The sequence below is a fragment of the Montipora foliosa genome, chromosome 14, assembly GCF_036669935.1.
Source record: "Montipora foliosa isolate CH-2021 chromosome 14, ASM3666993v2, whole genome shotgun sequence".
Lineage (NCBI taxonomy): Eukaryota > Metazoa > Cnidaria > Anthozoa > Scleractinia > Acroporidae > Montipora > Montipora foliosa.
The window spans coordinates 20,168,998-20,183,997 of record NC_090882.1 but is presented as its reverse complement, the minus strand read 5'-3'; the positions used below and the strand labels follow the sequence as shown (position 1 = coordinate 20,183,997).

The following is a 15,000-nucleotide window of genomic DNA, read 5'->3' as shown; positions in this document are numbered from 1 at the left end:
ACGACGACGTCGACGAAAACGCCACAAAACAATATCATTGGTTAAAAGAGTATAAATAATCATGCTGCACGTGCAGCACGGATTTTAGCTCATATTTTTGCGGTTCTCTGTGTGACGACAACGTGAAATCACTTAATTTGAGGTTTTGACAACAACGTGAGCATGCAACAAAGAATCTTTCATTCTCTATTTTCAGTCTGAAATCGCTCGTACCAATTTATTTTTAGGATACTTCGCCCACATTGTACGAAGTGAACGTGATGAAATAATCACGAAAGACTTTTACTAGAGTGAAGTTCTATTTTGAGGTGCCTTTTTTGTCGACGTCGCCGTCGTAGATCTTAAGGTCCCTATTAAAAAAGTGTCTTGCCCAAGAACACAACATGATCTCCCCAGCCAGGACCCGAACCTGGACCACTCGATCCGGAGTCAAGCGCACTAACCATGCAGCCACTGCACCTCCCACCATAAGAATTTTAAGAGGAAGATTATTGATTTGAACTCCACTTTTTTAATTTAACGCTCCGCCATTACTTGGTGCAGTTTCCACTGATAAGCTTTCAGTGATCTGGATTGAGGAGAAAGTGACATCATTTACTCACTAGTTTAAAAATGCAGAGTGTGAATGGGGCTTAATTAGTATGCAGCACGAGCGTGTTTGGCTTTCAGAATGTTAAATTTGTGTTCTGTATACTGATTAAGGTGCATTTACACACTGCCTTTTTAAGCCAATGAGTAAATGACATCACTTTCTCCTCGATCCAGATCACTGAAAGCTTATCAGTCGGAGCCACACCAAGTAATGGCGCACTGTTAAATGTGGAGTTCAAATAAATAGTCTTCCTCTTGGAATTGGGAGGCACGGTGGCCTCATGGTCAGTGTGCTCGACTCCGGATCGAGTGGTCCGGGTTCGGGTCCTGGCCGGGGACATTGTGTTGTATTCTTGGACAAGACACTTTACTCTCACGGTGCCTCTCTCCACCCAGGTGTATAAATGGGTACCGGCGAAAATGCTGGGCGTAACCCCGCGATGGACTAGCATCCCATCCAGGGGGGAGTAAAAATTCTCCTAGTCGCTTTATGCTACAGAAACCGGAGATAAGTGCCGGCCTAGTGGGCCTTCTAGGCTTGTAGCAGACTTAACCTTACCTTTACCTCTTGAAATTACTACAAAAAATTTTGCCTTTTGAGCAATCATCACAAATACTTTCGAAATGTGAAGAAAAATGAGACCTGATTTTTTCATTGTAACTAGCACTTTAACCCCTTTTCTCTGTGATCACTTACACCCCCACTTTGCCTGAAATTCGTTAACCCATTTCATGACCCCTGGCTGCGAGACTTAACAGATTTTACTCTGTCTAACGCTAGACGATTTTACTTGTCAATGGGGGTATCTTACAGCACCTGAGGAGTAAATGGGTTAAATCATCGGCGGGTCTAATTTGCAGGTCGCAGGTCGTGGGTTGCAGGTCATTGTTTCATCAATACAGAAAGTATCCTAAACATTCGTAATTCATACTTTCCTAATTATTTTCTTTAATTAACTTGTAATGTATATAACAATCCTTTGTAATTAGTCTAAGTGTGAGTTAATAAAATATTGTTGTTGTTGTTGTTGAGCTAACCTTAGGCCTAATTAGGCCTAAACAAACGTTTTTAGCGTCTCGTTGGCACCAACCCGCTTTTATGTGCCCAGCCAGTACACTGCTCATTCTGAAGAGAAAAATATTCCAGAGTTTCAAATAGGGGATCTTTAAGGACGGTTCCTACTATTGTTCTTGGGCATACGTTCGGCGCATCTCCAGATACTCGGATTTCCCATCAGTTGTGCTAATACCAATGCAGGGATGTTTTTGGCGGTTTAAATTTATGCCGAGAAAGCAGAACTTAGCAAGTGCTCTTGGTATCCAAAAAGAAAATTGGGGGTAACCATGCATTTTTCAGAGATAATTAAGCTTTAATTTGGAAAGGGACGCCATACACATGTACATTGCTTTGTATTTTAAAGCTTTTTGCTAATATTGTTGATTAATTATCTTTGAAAAATGCGCGGTTACCCCCAATTTTCTTTTTGGATTTTAATAACACTTGTTGAGATCTGCTTTTCCCGCATATTCAGTAAACCGCGCAAAAATACCTTTGAATTAGTAGGCACTGTCCTTAAAGGCATATGTATTTACAAGGTATGATAATACTTCAAAAAAATTACAAACTGTCATTGTCTATGTAGTTCACATTGAAGTGTCATTTTCGCTCCAGGCAAACTAAGTCTTGCGTTTAAGCTTAATTACATTCCTGAAATCACAGCAGCTTTCTTATTTACTAATTTTTCCCTTCCGCTCTTTCCGATGCATTTTCATTTCTTTCACTATTCAAAAGTTAAAGGATTTTTTAAGCTCACCTTGGAAAACTTTCTAGCCCTTATATTGACTACAAGAGGAACTTTTAACAGTCTGGAGCAAAGAACACATGTTTTGGACGCCATCTTGGAGTACGACACCCCGACCACAGAATCGATTATAAATCGGTTTGATCACAAGTACTTTCGCGGTGTATTTTTCGAAAGTTCACGTGCCAAATATTGACTTTTTGAAAAAGTCTTTTAGCATGCTGGCTAATATTGCATGGCTTTCAATAAATAACTACGACGACTTTACCTTTGTGTCTAACGAGGGTAAAAAATAAATAAATTACTGTCGTAAATGAGAAAATCAATATTTGATCGTTGGTAATTGTCCCGCGTGGGACGATGGGAAGTTGTGTACCGTAAAGTTTACTCGTTACTCGAAGAATCGAAACCGTGAATGAACTTTGAAAACAGATGAATTAGCTGAATAATTTAAAGGATTTTTACCTATGAAAGTGACAGTAAATGGAACATAGAGGCATATTTTGTGGAGCTGCAATGCAGTCCAGTATGAACTGGACGTATTGCCTTTGTAATCGTTCGTGAGATGGCCAGCCTTGGAGCTTTTGTTGGTGTGCCCCTGGGAGAGGAAGATGTGGAAGAGCTACGCTCCGAGCGTTCCATACGAGGACTCAAGGTCAATATTAACTTTTCTGTTGCAATAAGTGGCCTAATATAGGTCTTGATTTCTGGTATATGCTAACGGTTCCATATTATTCTCAACCTGTGGTAGTCCCAAGAAGAAATCGAGAGACTCACTGTTGACGAAAATCTTGATGACATCGAGCGAGCCGTGCTACTGTTGAGGTGAGTGTACACTGATTAGAACTCAGAAATAGAGACTCTAATTTGTGGTAATCCCAGCAATTAAATTTCTGTTGAAAATTGCGAAACTTTGAATAAATGCGTGGTTTTACGAGGTTGGGCTGCGGGACGCGGTAAGACGCTACAATGTTAGCTCATAATTTCCTTTCCACGGCCTCGACTTCTACGTTTCCGTTGCGATCCGTAAACACGTAAATTAGCGTTAATTAAGACGATGGTCGATTTTATTTAGTTGGCTGGATTATTGTTGTTATGAGACAGATTAATAATTTTACCGACTAAGACTTTCAACGAAGTTCGTTCTTGTGCATTTTAGCAGGTGTACCTGTATTTTTTTGAAGCGTACAATTTTACACGTTTTCTAATGAATGATTATTTGGAGTGATGACATATTTATGTCGTTTACGAACTTGTTTGTCACAGAAATGCACAAACCCGTTAATTGCATCACATATTTGATATAAAAAAAAACTAGACCATATTAAATATTCGAACTGTCTGGTTATGTTTATGCTGTACATATGGTGCTCTTTATCAACATTTAACAAATAACATGAAAATGTTGCATGACATTTGAGAGCCAAGTGTTGACCATCTGCTGGTTAAAAATCGATTAGGCAATTTGCGTGTGTACAGACTGTGTATACAGTTTCTGTATTTGAAGCAAAAATGATCTTAATCATGACTCGAAGGTATCGTGCATTATCTATTAAAGTTTCTTATCAACGAAACATCAGGACGTTTCTATGAATTATATATCTACGTGCAGTAATTTTTTAAAGTACTTTTTTAGACAGTCGAAGAAAATCTTTTTGCTGAGCAACCTAAACAATTTTATTTGTATTAAATGTTAAACTCCCACAAGTAGTTTTTGCATTTGTCACCTTCCATTCGTTTTCTTGCCAATTTTCACTCCAGCATTGGCTTGAGGTGTATTTTCTGTCTTCTTTAAAATTATTACAAGCTGTGCATTATCAGTGCAACCAACCTGGCACTCAAGTTTGATCTTGGCTTTATTTCAGAACACAGAAGAAACATAGAAATTTTTGAAATTTTGAAACAGTAATACAGTTTTGCAGTTGTATTAAATTGTCAATCTGATTCTAAAACGTCCTCTAGGACTTGTCTTTTTGCAATGAAACTCGTCTGTTCTCTGGGCATAAAAGTCATTGCCTCAGTTCAATAGTGGCAAGAATGCCACTTTGGTACATGTAACAGCAGTGTGTAGGATATCTTCCACCTGAACTGGCATTTAGGAAAGTCTGGTTTGGGAAGCAGGAGATTCTCAACAATCATTTAGACTGCTAACAGCCCACTTTGGTCACACGAGCGAGCCAAAGAGCCGAGAGGAAAATGGAGAGAGAGCAAATTGTATCCCCTTGGCTGATTGGCTGACTTGCATGACTAAAGCAGCTGGCTCAACTGACTCAAAAGGGACTGCTAGAGGTCTATTTCATCTTAATTCACAATATCCTGTCCAATTTATCTGATGAAATCTTATCTCTTAGTTCTGGTGTGGAAATTCAAAAGCTCAGCATTATCAACAACTTGACCAGACTTCTGGAAAAAAGCAGTGCTGATGTCAATAGAAGAGTCGTGCCAGTTCTGCGAGTAAGTGGAATCTACAGGGAGAAGAGTCGAGAATCAACAAACTTGATCTGTATATAATATTTACACAAAGTCTTGAAATCAAACCCTTCACACTTAAGTCAAAGGGGAGGGCTCTTATGTCTGCATCAACTCCCCCCAGTTATTTAATTAAAATTAATTCATTCTAGCTTTCCTGGAACAGTTTGATCTGTCAGTTTGGCCTCTTGTTTTGTTCCTTTGCACCTCTTAATAGTAACATTATGCAGCGACAGAAAGAACATTTTAGTTAAACAAGTGATTGCAACAAATCAGTTGCAGGTGAACTTGTGTATATTTACTGTATCTTGGGAAATTGGATTATTACAGGGGCTGCCACAGGCAGATCATGTCTAAAATTTGTTGGAATTTAATTTGCTATATATAACAGAGTCACATATTGTAATTAGCCAGATGCTTTTGGTTGGCACAAAAGCTGAGCATTTTTAGAAAGGGTTACATTTAGAAAAGGTGACTCTGCTCATAATACCTTGTTTTGTTTTTCCAATTTTTACTTGACATTATTGTAGTGAAGCAGAAGTTAGATGTTAATTAACCCTTGTCAATCAATCAATCAATCAATTTTTTATTCAACCCTATTGCAGTAACAACTGAATTGCAGGGGGCAGTCGCGACACACATTTTGAAATTTGACAGTCACAAAATCATTAAGTCTTTTGCATTTGCCAGTAGAGGCATGGTACGATTGTGATCTTGAGCGTAAATTGTAACCGTGGTAATAAACCATCAGAACCCGGAAGAGACTACTAAGTGTTTCTGACACATGACAGTTCGTTGCAAGACTCATGCGTGGCTGTTGTCGCCTATTGCTAAGAGTTTTAGGGTCAGCGAGATGAAGTGCATCGCTATAGCAACAATCAGGGAAAACAATATACAGGGCTTTTCTCTGGACTTGTTCTAAAAGGTCACTTAACCCTTTGACGTCGAAACCGGCTGAAACCGGCCAGACTTAGTATTTTACTCTGTCTAATGCCAGAGTATTTTACTCTGTCTAACGCCAGACGATTTTACTCGTCAATGGGGAACCCCTGGGAGTCAATGGTTAAGTACGCTGGAAGTGCCGCCCATACCGGGGACACATGTTCAAGCACAGAGCAGATTGTACTGCAATATACAGATATTAAGTCGGAAAGTGAAAGTCCACTTTTCTTAAGAATCCTCAACCCGTAGAGGTGCTTGGTAGCTTTGTCTTATATATACTCACAGTGTGCGTTCCATGAAAGGCCATCAGAAGCTATGACCCCCAGCAGTTTGTGAATGAAATGAAGAGACATTTTATCAAAGGTGCCTCAATAGTTCAAAGGAACACTTTGTTTTATTTTCATGAATATCCCAATTTGACCATGAAATTGTAGTTTGTTTCTGTTATTCAATGGCACTGTCTTTTTGTAATGGCAGACAAGCTAACTGACATCATCACACATGAACACTGTTATTGGGTGACTTGTTTTGTACTTGTTTTATGGTACATATTAAATTTATTATTGTAAAATAAGTGTAGAAGAAGAGTGCTTGACTCCGGATTGAATGGTTTGGGTTCGGGTCTTGCCTAGGGTAGAAGAATAAACATTATTTTACATTCATGTTTTAGGAATACCTCTACATCGCTCCTTCTCATGTCCAACTGGAAGCCTCGAAGTCTTTTTCAGGTGTCATCCAGAATGGAACAATACCAGCCTACATGTTTGCATCGTCATTTCTTCCTATCATTTTACATAACATTGAAAACAGGGATGTGGGTAAGACAATAGCAACCTTTAGATTTGGAATATGCTATGATGTGTAGAGTTTTCAAGAACATGTTCACAGAATGGAAAGCTTGTTCTTGTAATTTAATCTAAAATTTATTACTTTTTTTCGTATTTTGTTATTTAAATTTAACGAAAAAAATACAAAGATGGCATATTTTAAAATTTTTGTCTTTGAAATTTCAGTGGTATCAAATGCTTGGCTCAATACTCTTCTCACATCCATTGATTTTCTTCCTAAAGATGTCATCAAAAGAGAGGTAATCATGCCATTTCAGTATAATATTCAGTTATCAACATGAAATTTTCATGCCTTTTCTGTTTGCCTAAGTTGTTTGAAATATCCATGATCTTTAAATCATTGACACCTCAGATGCCGCAAGAGTCAATGGGTTAATCAGAAGTGTATATGCAATTCACTGCAATATTGATCTAAGTTGACAACAAAATGTGGTAGTAGTCAGTGGCCTGTTTATGAACAATGAACAACATTGTGTGGTCATCAACCGCGCCTCCCATCTCTGCGACCCAGGTTCAACCCTGGCCTGGAGGTCATATGTGGGCTGAGTTTCAGTTGATCTCAATCTGACTCCGAGGGTGAATCTCCAGGTACTCCGGTTTCCTCCCTTGATCCTCAAAATCGACTCTAGATCAATAATTTCCGGGCGGATACCCTCTGGTATCTCTCCCTTTCATTGTATCAATTGAATAATTGAATGAATAAAGTTGGTATTATTATTATTATTATTATTATTATTATTATTATTATTATTATTATTATTATTATTATTATTATTATTATTATTATTGGAGTGACCACTGATGTATTTGTCTTTTTCAAGTACCCATATGGGTGTTCTGGACCGGCCAGGAGGGAATCATGCTGGCCATGTTATTCTCCTGGGGCTCAGTAACCTTAGTTTGCATTCCTTCCCAGCCCATTGTCACTGTGTGTCAGTGTGGTGAGTACCAGGTGCAAGGGGTTAATATGGTATGGCTTGCCGGTGAGCCTCCAGTGGAAGCCTCAAGATATCTCAGCGATCTTACCTTCATAATGTGATGCAGTTGTTATTATATATTTGTTTTATTTTATTATTACAGATTCTTGGTATTGCCATCTCGAAAGGCCAGCTCTCCAAGACAGTCAACTGTAGGCTTGCTAGTTGTAGACTACTTGGAAAAATTGCTCCGAAGTTTGAAACATACTGGTAAGCAGATAATAGGCAATTTTCACGATGGCGTCATTTGACTACAACTACCACAATCCAGTTTGTTTTTCTTTTCATATTTAAATTTTGTATTCCCAGTGGGGTAAAAATAACAATAGCTGTAATTAACATGAGACAAGCGAAACCTGAAGGATTCTGGTACTTGTAGTCAAATGGCGTCATCATGCAAATGTCCAATTAGAGAGCTTTTTTTTTTGAAAGTCATAATAAATCCAGGAACAAGTTTATTTTGTGTCCCTTTATTTGATATTTTTTCGCCCTTTTAGGATAAAGAAGGAGCTGATGGCACTTGTTGCGTCATTGTGTCAAGATGTTGATTACGAAGTTAGAGGTTGCATGTGCCAACAGTTGGAAGCCATTGCCAGAGCACTTGGGTAAAAGACGAAGTTCCTTAAGTTTTGTTTTCAAGTAGTTTTGATTGAAACTGATGTTATGACCACACCACTATTTCCACCATGCTTTTCACACAAGACCGTCATTTTCCAAATCATCATCATTGACGTAGCTGACGTTATCCATGTTGTCGTCATTTGCATTTCAATTTTCCTCTCACCTCCTTGCTCATCATTATTGATCCCATTCTCATCACCATTATCGTTAAAGGGGGCAGGGCAAATATCCTCCCTATCGTCATTATCTCGCTTATCATTAGTTTTATCATATGGACCATTCTCATCTTCATTGTTGTCACGACAAACTATTACAGTGTGACACGCCTTACCGTGGCCACCTAACAAAGTTGTTTAAAACTTATACGCCAATCAGGGTGTGCGAATTTGATTGACAGTCACCCCTCCTTACAAAGCTCGCACGGTTGTAAGTAGAACACCCTTGCATGGGTTGTTGAGTTGACGTACTTACACGTAGTTGTCAAATGTGAAAGTTTGTTGGGTAGCCACGATAAGGCGCGTTGCACTGTAATGGTTACAACTTGGTGTTACAGATCACAAACATATGCTAATTAGACATCCCTCTATTGTATAGTAGTGCCACTGACTGATGTAAAAGCATGGGTGTGATGACACGCTTTGCCAGGTTTTCTTGGTTACATGGTTTCTCTGATTTCATGGTTTTTATGGGTTTCTCTGGTTTCGTGGGTTTCATGGTTTTGGCAGTTTCATGGTTCTATTAGTTTAGTGGGTGTCATGTTTTCACTGGTTTGGTCGGTGTCATGGTACCACTTGTTTCAGCATAATGCCAGCACAAAGGTGGATACTCCAGATATACTGTAGATTGGAGTATCATCAATAAACTATGCTCAGTTATTTGCCAGAGGAAGCAATTCACTGAGCTCTCAATTATTATCTAGACCATCTTCTGAAATCGTGTAGATCGTATGTGAAGTGCACATCTCTGTAGAAGGGAAGTGCACGGCTCTAGGGTCTTTTACCATTTTTCCTTTTGTTCTGATCTGCTGTTCTTTCAACCATTCGTAGTGTTATACATGTACATGCCAATAGGAGAGCCTTTAGATCTAGTGTCATCAAATTTAGGGGTAGAACCCAAGGTTACATCAGTTGAAGAACATCAGCCTGTTATAATGGAGATGGACAATCCAATCAATCCAAGAGTGACAATGAATCCTCGCAGTCTGTCATGGCAAGTTTGTGCAGAAGCACAAACACATCTTGAGCCAAAAAGTAGAAAGAAAACCACAAAACCTTTGAAACCATGGAACCCACGAAAGCAGTGAAACCTTTGAAATCTTGAAACCCCTAACACTTGAGAAACCTTTGAAACCATGTAGTCACACCCTAGGGTGCGATTAAAAAATGCAAATTAAGCGATTTTTTCAGGGCAGATTGTGCGATTAGAAAGGCAAATTATGCGATAAATAATGTAAATTATGCGATTTTTTGCTCAGCAATTTTAAGCTTGTTTTATAATGTTTCAGGTTAAAAAAAAGACTTTTTTGCTGTCCTAAAGACATTTTGAACACAAAGGAACAGTAATTATGTATCTCAATCGACATTAGTTGGGATAAATAAAAAAAAATGAGGTCTTCTGCACTACCGGTGCACCACGTCAAAAGTTGAAAGGACACACCTAACATGCCAAATGAATGATCAAGGTGCTTGTCAACCACCAACTTCCGAAGATGGTCAAACACAATAGGGCCATACCCCCATTTATACGAGAGAAAATAAACTGCGGCTTTCTCTGGCCGCGGCTTATATTCGTATAAATAGTTCCTTTTGCGTATTTTGTACACCGTGGCCAGAGTAAGCCGCGGCTTATTTTCTCTCATATAAAAGGCCCTAATATTGCACGACCAGAAAAACATCAGTCCATCGTCCACGTGGAGCGTACCTGTGAGGTACTTTGTTGCTCGACCGTGAGCTGTCAGATTGGGCGGAAGGTGGGAACTTCCTTCTTCATCAAAGAAAAAGCGAGCGTTTTCACAACAAACTTATCCATGAGTAAGTTTTTATCAGTTTTCAACAAAAGAAACTACATTTTGCCAAAAAATTTACAACTTCGCTTATTTTTCACAAATCTCTTCTCTACGAGAAGGCAACTGTGTCATTTCAGTGGTGTGTATATAAGTGCGTGTTTGTGTTGCACCAATAGAAGGAGACTCGCACCAGGTCCCCGACATGAAAAATAAAGCCTTGAACTTCGAATGTTTACAAAATCGAAGGTGACAAAGGTTTTTTAGCCTTTTTCCAAGATAAATCATCTTAAAAATGGCGTATTTATGCAGGAATTTCTAAGAAACGTGTTGATTTATGTTTCATTTTATGAAATTTGTGCGTCCTTTTGTGAATTATGCGATTTTTCGTGAATTGTGCGATCGAATGCGATTTGAGGTCGATTGTGCGAAATCACACCATCGCGTAATATCAGAAGGCCTGATTGGAGTATCATCAATATGCTCAGTTAATTGCCAGAGGAAGCAATTCACTGAGCTCTCAATTATTATCTAGACCATCTTGTGAAATCGTGTAGATCGTATGTGAAGTGCACATCACAAATGCTTGGTCATCTCTGCAGAAGGGAAGTGCACAGAGGATCTTTAACCATTTTGCCTTTTGTTCTGATCTGCTGTTCTTTCTACCATTCGTAGTGTTATACATGTACATGCCAATAGGAGAGCCTTTAGATCTAGTGTCATCAATTTTAGGGGCAAAACCCAAGGTTACATCAGTTGAAGAACATCAGCCTGTTATAATGGAGATGGACAATCCAATCAATCCAAGAGTGACAATGAATCCTCGCAGTCTGTGGTGGCAAGTTCGTGCAGAAGCACAAACACATCTTGAGCCAAAAAGTAGAAAGAAACCCACAAAACCCTTGAAACCATGAAACCAGTGAAACCTTTGAAATCTTGAAACCCCTAACACGTGGGAAACCTTTGAAACCATGTAGTCACACCCTGTACATGCTTTTACATGAGACAGTGGAACTACTATATAATAGATGATGTCTGATTATCATATATATTTGTGATCCGCAATACCAAGTTGTATCGCGATCTTCTTATAGTTTTGCCTATGCGCGAGCCGTTAATATTTCGTGGTATTGCCGTCTCACTTTTGCGGCCTGTGATTGGTTCTAATGTTGAAATTGACGTCGTTGCACTGAAGTGGGTTGCTGACGTACGCAAACAAATACATTTCGCAGGTAGAAAGAAATTGAAATTTCAATCAGGCGTGGGTTGAGTAGTTTACAGTTTTATTTATCCTTATAAATGATGGATCGCGATACAAACAAATTGCGATTTTGAGACGGCAATACCACATTATATTGACAGCGTTGGCAGAAAATATATTCCGTATTGGGCTCCGTCGCTTCGCGACTTAGCCCAATACAGAATATATTTTCTCCCAACTAGCCGTCAATATAATGTGGTATTGCCGTCTCAAAATGGCAATTTGTTTTTAGTAACCCTATTGTTATATTTATTCTTGCAATAATGTCACCATACTTTGGTGTTCATGGATGCAAACATCTTCATGTAGGAGATTGAAACTATAAAGAAATTATATTTAAAACAGTTCTCTGTTTATTTCCCACAGACTGGAAAGTACGCAAAGTATAATAATCCCAGAGCTGGTTGAGCTCACAAATGACGAGGAGACAAGTGTGAGATTAGCAGGGCTGCAAACAATCACTAATTTATTGAATTTGCTGGATGATGGTAAAGATTATATTCAGTGCTAGAACAGTATATTATTTTTTGCTGGTCAGCATTGTGTGGATGAGGGTCAACGTAACATTTTTCGGTGATATCTCCCTTTTAACTGCTAGATACCTGTACAGCTATCATTGTCCCTTTGGTTCAAAAATTCTGTGATGAAATTCCCAAGGAGAAGTCAGAATCACTTCTCACAGTAGCCAAGCTATTTGGAAAACTGTCCTATGGCTTGTCAGGTAAGGATAAGGATTCTTTTTTAAGCAATGGTTTCAATAAGATTTGATGCTGGTGGCTTGTTTGACCAGCGTCAAACAATAATTATTTCTTGAGCACGCGTTGGATACAAGATGGTTAATAACCAACGAGGCACGTAGCACAGTGTTGGCAATAACCAGTCTCATATCCAACAAGCACAAATGGAATAATATTTTTGTTTTATTAAATTCCTTTAACTCCAAAAGTTTGGAAGCACGAAATACGAGCAAAAACCAGGGAGAAAATCTGAGCAAAATCGAAAAAAACGTGATGAAGATGCGATATTTTGTAATAACTGGTGGTCAGGCAGACGCAGGCTCATCACTAAACTTGATCACTTCTTACCTTTTCTTGTACTTCTAAGCGTCGGAATTGATCCAAACTTTCCACAAAAGACTTTTAGTTTAGCAACGCTTAGCGCAATCATTTACCATATAAGGTCAAGCTGAGATTGATACCCTTTGTCAAGGTTTATGTCGTTAAGCACTGGTTAACCTATTGACCCCTGCATAGTCAACTCATGATCAATAATATTTTAACTGTTTTTTTATCTTGAATTTAGTCAACCTGGATGACACCAAGAAGAGATGGTTTTTGGAATTCTACAAAAGGATGAGCATCTGCGGCAACCCGAATAAAAATAACAGAGTTGGCAGTGTCACCCTTGCTCTTCAGGTACAGAGTATATTGAATTTTGCAGCAGACCTGTGATTTTAATTTAATTTGCCATGATCTTTTCAGTGTCAGGGCCAACTTTTTCCAAGCATTGTTAGTGAATACCCAAAATAAACATTATTGACATTCTGTAGGTTTTGCTAGGCTTAAATTGTGCATGCAGTTCAGAGGAAGAAAGTAGCCAGTTGTTATTAACTGTGGTTAGGTAAAATGTATTGAACATTTCAGGCATTAAGAAATGTTAAGTCACCAGATTTTCTTAATAAAATACCCAGCTGCTTACAGCTGTTGACAGCTCTTCAGGTACTTACCTTTCTTTGCACCAATAATTTTTTTGGTCTGACTCTGTAACTCATGGCTGGCTTGTTCAAATAGCTCTATGTTAACATTAGTATGATTGGGAGTTCAATAATATACACTTTATGTATAGTCCTGAGAGTCTGGAGGGACCAGACATTAAATTCTTTGTCATGTAATTTTTATTTAGACTTTCCCTTCAACAAATGCGACCAAAAATCCAGCGTGGGCAAAAATTGTGGAACTGTATCCTGATCTGGATATATTTAAATTTGATCAGGGGCATGTGACAAACAATCAACCAATCACAGTGCTCGATTTGTTGAGTGAAAGTCTAGGTAAATAGCAATCAATATTATTATAAGAGAATCTGAAACTTTCCAAACCAAACCTAATGGTTACAAAGGAGGCTATTCTGACCTTGGTCTTGTTCCTTGTTTTTCCCCCTCAGAGCTCTGTTTTGTCTGGTGCAACAATCATTGATGATGATCCTGGTGCAGAATGTCGGAGATGTTGTGCATTCAACTTCCCAGTGAGTGTTAGATGACTGTCACAATGGAGTCTACAGGTTCTATTCAGAGCACAAGTGTTCTACCGAATGACCCTGCTTGCCTCTGAAAGTGCCCTTCATCTCCTCTTCTTTAAATTCTGTTGTTACCACATCCTAGTCTTCCTCCACTGTAACGCCGATTCCTGAGGCCCTCCCAGGGGAAGGGGGGACTCCTTGTTCCCTTGTTTCCTTTATAAATTTGCTTGTGTTCCCTTGTTCCTGAAATTACTTTCAAACTTGTTCCCAGTGTTTTTAGCCCTAAAATTGTTTATGTTCCCTTTTTCCCAAGATATTTTGTCATTGTTCCCCTGTTCCCCTAGGGGTTCCCCTAGGGGTTCCCCTAGGGGTTTCCCAGTTCAAATTAGCCATGTTCCATTGTTCCCCGAAACCCCCTGGGAGGGCCTCTTCCCAACACACTGACATACAAACTTGTGAAGCAATAGAGTAATTCAGCAATCCTACTGTACAAAATGTATTTCTTGCACATACTACGTACTGGCATACAGTATGCATAAATCATTGTATAGTAATACTGGTGTGTAACTAGTAATTACTGGTAGTTAAAGTTTTTTGCATTTTGTTGTGAATTAGGGGGTGCAGGGATGGCGCAGTGGTGATAGCACTCGCCTCCCATCAATGTGGTCCTGGTTCGATTCCCAGATCCAGCATCATATGTGGGTTGAGCTTGTTGGTTCTCTACTCTGCACCGAGAGGTTTTCTCTGGGTACTCCAGTTTCCTCTCTCCTCAAAAACCACCATTTGACTTGCTTTGTGTTAATTGTTAATTTCAGTTTACAGTGTCCCCAATTAGTGCTCTAGCGCTAGAACAACTAGACACTTAAATAAAGTTTCTTTCTTTAAAAGCACTTTCCTTTAATTCCATTTTCCAATAACTTGCAAGGAAAATGCAACAAATTGAATTAACACTTGCATGATAATCCCTCACATTCTTCTAGGGGAGTATATATCATCCTCGAAGTGTGTTAAGTTGAATGCGTCGTAGAGTAAGTCCTTCCATTGAATGCCCGGTCTGGCCCGTCAGTTCTGTCAAATGGAAAGCGTTCTTAGTTGCATCGCATATTGAAGTATTTTTTTGTTTTGTTTCTCTGTTTTAAGGCCATGCTGTTGTTCTGTGGTGCTCACAACTTTCAAGCTGAACTGGCTGCCACATTTCATTCCCTTGTTGAGGATCCCCATGCCCTGGTCAGAAGAACTATAGCATGTG

General features: G+C 39.0%; 2 protein-coding genes across 2 annotated transcripts in view; one reads left to right on the top strand and one right to left on the bottom strand.

The window, feature by feature from the left end:
• The window catches only part of LOC137984242 (uncharacterized), a 15,587-nt gene extending 12,879 nt beyond the window's left edge, over positions 1–2,708 (bottom strand). The window contains exon 1 of the mRNA XM_068831360.1: positions 2,406–2,708. Within this exon, the coding sequence (XP_068687461.1) occupies positions 2,406–2,489 (84 nt within the window). The 5' untranslated portion in view covers positions 2,490–2,708. The remainder of the gene's footprint in view (positions 1–2,405) is intronic.
• Positions 2,709–2,756: 48 nt separating this feature from the next.
• The window catches only part of LOC137985241 (serine/threonine-protein phosphatase 4 regulatory subunit 4-like), a 27,701-nt gene continuing 15,457 nt past the window's right edge, over positions 2,757–15,000 (top strand). Inside the window, exons 1-12 of the mRNA XM_068832799.1 lie at positions 2,757–3,048; positions 3,145–3,218; positions 4,745–4,847; positions 6,475–6,622; positions 6,818–6,891; positions 7,733–7,839; positions 8,127–8,234; positions 11,880–12,001; positions 12,112–12,234; positions 12,816–12,928; positions 13,677–13,757; positions 14,892–15,000. The exon at positions 14,892–15,000 is cut by the window's right edge and continues 11 nt beyond it. Of these exons, the coding sequence (XP_068688900.1) occupies positions 2,959–3,048; positions 3,145–3,218; positions 4,745–4,847; positions 6,475–6,622; positions 6,818–6,891; positions 7,733–7,839; positions 8,127–8,234; positions 11,880–12,001; positions 12,112–12,234; positions 12,816–12,928; positions 13,677–13,757; positions 14,892–15,000 (1,252 nt within the window). The 5' untranslated portion in view covers positions 2,757–2,958. The remainder of the gene's footprint in view (positions 3,049–3,144; positions 3,219–4,744; positions 4,848–6,474; positions 6,623–6,817; positions 6,892–7,732; positions 7,840–8,126; positions 8,235–11,879; positions 12,002–12,111; positions 12,235–12,815; positions 12,929–13,676; positions 13,758–14,891) is intronic.